General features: G+C 39.3%; 1 protein-coding gene across 1 annotated transcript in view; it reads left to right on the top strand.

The window, feature by feature from the left end:
• LOC102490457 (nuclear RNA export factor 2-like) overlaps positions 1–7,297 on the top strand; it is a 62,518-nt gene that overhangs the window by 3,702 nt on the left and 51,519 nt on the right. The window contains 2 exon segments of the mRNA XM_014583199.1: positions 5,431–5,519; positions 5,570–5,664. Of these exon segments, the coding sequence (XP_014438685.1) occupies positions 5,431–5,519; positions 5,570–5,664 (184 nt within the window).

The following is a 7,297-nucleotide window of genomic DNA, read 5'->3' as shown; positions in this document are numbered from 1 at the left end:
TTATATATATATATAACTAGGAATGGAAAATTATTGATGATAACATGCCACTATGCAGTATATTCTGGATGGGAAACCACATGTTGTATGCTGTGACGATGCTTAGGGGATGAATGTAAATTAATTTTTAAAAAAGTTTCAGGAGGAATAAAAAAACACTTAAACTATTTTTCTTGAAATTAAAAAAATGCATATTTGATGACTACAGTAAACTATATAGCCCCAGCTAGGTGCTACTTTATAGTATGTTCATTCTACTCACTGAGGCTTATGCCTAAAGTCAGACTTGGGTTCTAGATATGTATATATCAACTGCTCTTGCTATTGGACATATTTAGATATTAAGTTCATTAGCAAATCAATAAAATGGGGGGGAAAGGCATGGAGAGCAACCATGGACACCAGAGACAGTGTGGGAGGAGAGTGGGACATGGCAGAGGGTGAGAGATAGGGAATCAAGGATGGAAAAAAAAGCAAAATATACAGGAAACAAGAACTGGAAAATTATTTGTTGACAATAACATGTATTTTGATGTGCTTGATTGAGCCAATATACAGTGTATTCTGGATGGAAAATCTCATTTTGTATGCTGTAATGATGTATAGTAAATGAATGTAAATAAATTTAAATTAAAAAAATAATAAAAGTTTTTTTAAAAAAATGAGGAAACAAATCTCCACAGAACAGAACAGGATGGAACTCTCTTGGAGACAAAGAAAGGGGTCTAAATTATGACTTTTAAAGAATAGCTTTTCCTTATGAATATTTTTTTTTCTTTGTGTGTATGTATGGCGGGAATCTGTTAGACATTTATTCAAGACCGTTCCCTTTTTTGTTGTTTCTGATTCTAGCCATCCTAATGTATATGGGTTTTAATTTGCTTTTTCTCAATGACTAATAATGTCTCAAATGTTTTTGTGTACTTATTGGCCGTTTGTATGGCTTTGGAGAAATGTCTATTCATATCCTTTACTCATTTTTCAGAGGGGCATAAGACACACATTTATTATACTATGGTTTTGGGAATACAGTAGTGAACAAAATAAAACAAAACAGCCAATCCATGTTGTCATTTCTGCTAGTTGGTACCAACAAACAATATTTGAATGAAAAAATGAGGGTGAGCAGATGATGTAGTGTTTAAGAAACTGGATCAATGTTCACAGCAACATTATTCATAATAGCCTAGAGGTAGAAACACCCTATCATCAGCTGACATGGATCTCACTGGTATAAAATCAATGTTTCAGCAGAGCTGCATGATTTTTTGAAAGCTGAAGGTGAGAATCAGTTTTTTGCCACCGGCGTTCCTTGGCTTACTTCATTTTCAAAGCCATCAACTTTGTATCTCTTTCCTCATACCATATAATATACAAAAATTAGTTCAAAATAGATGAAATATGTAAATGTAAAAACTAAAAAGATGACTTTCTTTGTAAATTACCTAGTCTCAGGTAATCTGTTATACCAACTAAAAATGGACCAAGACAGATCGAAGCAGGTGCACTTCAATCTTGTGATGTACCTCTATCTTGTGATGCACCTCCATCTTGGTTTCTTAGTTAAACATTGAAAGTCTTGTCCTCCTTCCTGGTGCAGCTATAATAATCCTTGGTTAGGCTGTGGCTAGAGTCATGGTATCTTGGAGAACCAGCAGATGACATAGCGGTTACATAGCTGGACTCCAACACAGTCGGCTGAGGTTCCAGTCCCAGACCCAGCAGTTACAAACTTCTACCATGTGCGTCCCTGCCCAAAATCTCAAGAAGAGAATGGAAGAGAAGGAATTGTGGTGTGGTCACCCCCCAGGGGTGGGGGGTGATTTCTCACTTTTTGTCTCTGTTTTTCTCTGTCTTTCTGACTAGCACACACACCCTGCCTTTCTGACTACCACCCCCCCCCTATAACAAAAAAAAAACAACAACAACAAAAAAAACTCTCCAAAAAAAAAAAAAAATTACACTGGGACCACGAGGGGGTATGGTGGTTAAGGTGTTGGATTCTCACAAGGCCAACTGTGGTTTGAGTTCAGTACCCAGCGGCTTCGAAATCACTACGGGTGTCTGTAGGTCCAAAATTCCGAGAGGAGAGTGGAGGATAAGGGATTGTGCCGTGGCTGTGTGTGTGAGTGTGTTGGGGGAGGGTGTTCCTCACTTTCCCTCTCTCTGCCTCTGTCTGTCTCCCGTGAGAACATGCTCCCTATGGCAAAAACTCACACACACACTTAACAAAATCCTTAAAAACAACAAAAATCTCTCTTCAATAATAATAATAATAATAATAATAATGATGTTGAAGAGGGGGACCAGCAGATGGTGTAATAATTACTTTGCTGGACTCCCACAGTTAAATTCCCAGATCCAGAGGCTTAAAACTCACACAGGGGATGTGTGTGTGTGTGTGTGTGTATGTGTGTGTGTTGTGTGTGCCCAAAATCCTGAGAGGAAAATGGAGGAGAAAGGATTGTGGCATGGTCATCCCCCCTGAGGGGTGATTTCTTACTTTCTCTCTGTCTTTCTCTTCTGTCTCTTCGGTGAGCACACATGCCCTATAGTAAAAATCTCTCTTTAAAAAAGTGTTGAAGAGGATGCGAAGAAATTGGAACACTTATACTCTGCTGAAGGAAATGTAAAATAATCCAGTTACTTTAGAATATAATCTGAACATTCCTCCTCAAACAATTAAATATAGTTACCATTTGTCATAGTTTAGGCTGCTATAACAAAGAACCATAGTCTAGGTGGCTTATAAACAACAGACATTTATTTCTCACATTCTGAATGCTAGAAGTCTGAGATCAGGGTGCCTGCATGGTGGGATTTTGGTGAGAGCCCTCTTCAGGCTTTCAGACTGTTGACTTCTTGTATCCTCACATGGCAGAAAGAGGAGCATTAGCTCTCTGGCCTCTTATTATAAGGAAACCAATCCCATTCATAATGGCTCCACCTTATGACATAATTACTTCCCAAAGGTCTCACCTCATGCTGGGGTTTAGACTTCAACATAAAATATGCAGTCTGCCATGTGAGATCCAGCCACCTTAACCACCATGCCACTGGCTGGCCCAAATTTGAAGGTTTTGTAGGTAACTCTATTTGATCTATCAGCACCACATATAACTTTTTTTTAAAAAAGGCAGCTTTCAAAAGATGCATCTTAGTAAACTACTGAGAAACAAGACTCACCAACAAGATTTGATAGATCACTTGTCCATAAACATATCATTCAGTGTTCAGCATTAGAAGTTGCTTTGTAGCCTGAAAAGTTTTCTCTACTATGTTGATTGAAAAGTTAAGGATAACTTAATCATTATATGAACAGAATAAATCCATACCATCCCCTCTATATATATTCCTTATCTTTTAATTCCTTCCTGTTCTGTCTACATTTACCCTTTCTTCTTATGTATTTATTCACATTTACTATACTAACTGTTTTTTACCTCCTATAGTATGGTAATTAAATCAGACGTCTCTGAGGTTATGTCCAAATTTGTCTCAAGCAGAACTCTTACAAAGTAATATTTGGCCCCTGGGTTTGTAACTTTCCTCTACTAGCGGTATAAGCTTGAGAAATTTATTGTGCCTCAATTTTCTTCTTCTGTAACATGCGGATATTAATTGTATCTCTTTTATAAGATTAAAAGAATTTATGTGAGGTACTTATAATAGTGATTGACAAATAATCTATTATTAATAACTCTTTACTCAATTTCTTTATTTCAATCAAACCTCTTTAAAATAGCTGTCTGAACTGACTCTAGCTACAACTGTTAATGTTAATTTTAGGGGGTACAGAGTTTTCCAAAGCAGCTCAAGTGTTCTGTGTTGGAAAGAATTAAAGATGGGGTTAGACTGAGAATTTAAACTGAAGGCAAATAAAGATTATAACTAAAACTATAACCAAGTCCACTGTAGTGGAATGTTCTGGTAGACATTAACTCAGCAAGATGAGGTCACATGGTCAAAAAAAAGCAAACAGAAAAACAAATGAAAACATTAAAATTCATGAAACATTGTAATTAATTCTTTACCCCGAGTCTGGGATAAAGAAGGATAGTAAACATTTGATCAGGAAGAAACATTTCCTGTTTATCAACATTGTGAACCTTGGTTGAAGATTCCAAAGGTATACTCCTCTGTAGATGCTCTTCTCCATGTATTAAGTACAGGTTTGGGCTTTGATAAACACTACAGGCAGAAATCAGTACACTGTAATGAATTTTTGAAGGATAGATTAAGAGTTCAGATTCACTGCTTATTTGATTAAAATGCTTGATATATTAAGAAAACCCTAGTCACTTTTATAAAGAAATTTTAGAGCCCAGAGTCAACTTAGAGATCATTCTCCACTCAATTCAAAGGGAAGGAACTGTTGCTAGTTAGGTCTGAGGTATAAGCAAGTTCTAAACAAGCCCACAGACTTTTATCAAGTGTTCTTGGACTCTTTGTTTTTTCTCCATCAATTGAATTTTCTAATTCAATTTTTTTTTTTATGATAGAGAGGATGTGTACATGAATGCAAAATAAAGAGAGAGGAAAAGAGAACCTTTCAGCAGGGTCTTGTCATGTCACAATCCCCTTTTTTAGTCCTCCAGCTCCTTAGGATCTAGGGTGTTTAGTATGCACCCAACACAATTTCAGGCAGACCAAGGGATCTGAAACTGTGGTTGGCCACGTGGCTTCTAGCAATGCAATGTAGTACAGTACAGACTGTGCCATCTAGGCTAAGTCTATGTATAGAATTTTAAAGTGGTTATTTTAAAATTGCTGATGGCCAGCTCTGTGGCTTGATGATTAAGGCTGCTGGACCCCACATAGCTGCCCATGAGTTTGAGTCCCGGGTCCAGCATCTTGAAAAAAACATGCCGAATGTACATGTGTGGGGGTGGGGGGTGCTCTCTTGCTTTCTGTCTGTCTCTATGTCTCTTTCCTGTGAGTGCATACACGGTCTGTCAAATAAAAAGAGAGTGATCAATTGGTCTGGTTCTCACTCCAGTGTTACCAGTTATTTCTCTGAACATTTGTTTTAATGAGGGTTCAGAACTCAATAAGCATTATTTAAATAATGAGGAAGAAGAGATCACTTCAATAAAATGCAAAAAAAAAGAGGAGAGCTTTGTCTCTGAGGTTCTAGATAGGAAGGACGTTTTCTTCCCAAAGAGTTTTTGTCCTTGAAATTGCACAGCAACAAACTGTACTGGCTGCATGGCCTGTCTGATATTATAGAAAAGCCCCCCAAAGTCAAGATCCCGAATTTCTTCAACAATGAGGTGAAAAAAGAGAACTAGATAAAGATTTGAGTCGAGGTTGGGTGGTAGCAAACATCGGAGTGATAGCAAACAGCAGGGTCCCCTGCAGACATAGGTCAGCTCCTAAGAATCCTATACTGGCTGGAAAAACTCCTTCTAGCTCTCCTATTCTTCTTAGGAGCAGCTTGTGTGAGCACTTCAAGGAAAGTGGGGACATGAAGCTCATGGACCCCTCTAAGTGTGTGATGGGCAAGACTGGACAGAGTGGTGAGTGTGAACAGTCAGGGTGTGCAGCCCTCTTTTCCTTCCTCCAACAGACCTGTGGAGGAAGTTGCTGAAGCACATAAGTCATGACATTGTGGACACCCTCAGCTGGTCGCCCAAAACTCAGCATGACCTCAGCTCCTTCCTGGTAGACATGTGGTTCTGAAAGGGGAACCCTGCTTTCTCCCCTGTTGATCAGGAGGGCCTGAGGTAGGAAGGAGGTAAAGGGGGTCCTAAGCACCTGAATTCTTCCCTTTCAGGAAATGATGGTGTGCTTTTCTGTGAATGGGTTGTTAAAGGAAGATATAGTCTGTATAGTCCCTTCTCCAAAGTCCCTACTGCCTCCCCCCTTGTCTGGTCTCCTTCTCTGACCTCTTCCAGCCTCCTTGATCCCTTCTCTCCCCTTCCTATTCCTTATATGTTCTTCTGTTCCCACTCGGCACTCCCCAAGAATGACTTGCTTTCTTTTAAAATCATAAATTCAATAAAAGTATGCATGAATTGAAAAATCATGGGCCAGTCAGTAGCATGGTGTCTAAGGTAGTGGGATCCCACATGGCCATCTGAGCTATTTGCATCCTGGACCCTGAGGCTTGAAAAGCATGCTAGGTACATATGCATGTGAGCTCCAAATCCCAAGATGTAGGAGAAAGGATTACAGCATAGCCATCTTCCCTGGAGGGTGCCTTCTCTCTTGCTCTTGCTCTCACTCTCTCTCTCTCTGGTTAGCATAACAAAAAAAAAAAAAAAAAAAGAGTGAGAGAAAACAAAAACAACTTTGCCCCATAAATATGTATGACTATTATGTCAATCAAAAACCATAAAAATGTTTCTAAAAGTTTAGAAATACTTTCTCTACTGACAAAAGAAAAATATATTAAGATGTAAACTACTGGGAGAACATATTTGGAAACAACATTGCAGACTTTATGTTAATAGGCCTGTACATACAGGACTTTTGCTAATTAGAAGAGAGAGTGACAAAGATAAACAATTAATTTACCAAAGAGGCCAAATGATTCTGCAATAAACATCTGCATGGAGTCCAAACGGCACCCGGCTACAGAAATAAAATCTGAAAATGTCACAATATGTGGAAAATGCAATCAGGTAAAGTAAGGACCTGGATTTTGCAAGGAAGAGTCTCTGTGTTCCGTAGATAAACACAATGTAATGCAATTGATACAGCCTGGCATGCAGCATTTGTTGTATTTGTTGCTATAAGTACCTAGGTCCCAGGCTCCTGATTGTAGCTAACCACCTCTGCAGAGGTAGTGTAGCTGCAAACAGCTCCCTGGGTGTTAACCTGGTAGCAAACTCAGGGGGCAGTAAGAACAAAAAGTAGTCTTTTCTGGCCCCCCAGGGCTCTCCTCTTTTTGTTCTTGGAAAAGGGACTTCCTGTGAGGACTCCATCTTGTTCGTGTGACTCTGACAAAGTGGTTTGGGGCTGCTCTCACTTTCCTCAGCAGCCTTCCTTAATATTTTCTAAATTCCTAGCTCCAGACTGTACAGATTTCATCAAAAGAGCTCTGTGAAGACAGTGGTGATAAATCACTGCCTTCAGGACACATCATGGGTGAGTTGCCAGCGTAAGACTTTGACCTTGGGTCCCCACAGGGTAAAGAGTCGGTGGGCTCCCTCCCCCAGCCCCACCCCAACTTGCGAAACACCCATAAGACTCACCTTTTTATTGTTACTTTTTTTTAAAGAGGTTTTTGCTATAGGGCATGTGCGCTCGCCAGACAGACAGAGAGACAGAGAGACAGAAAGCGAGAAATCAA

The sequence above is a fragment of the Tupaia chinensis genome, unplaced genomic scaffold (assembly GCF_000334495.1).
Source record: "Tupaia chinensis unplaced genomic scaffold, TupChi_1.0 Scaffold144165_1, whole genome shotgun sequence".
Lineage (NCBI taxonomy): Eukaryota > Metazoa > Chordata > Mammalia > Scandentia > Tupaiidae > Tupaia > Tupaia belangeri.
This window is presented reverse-complemented; position numbering and strand designations above follow the sequence as displayed.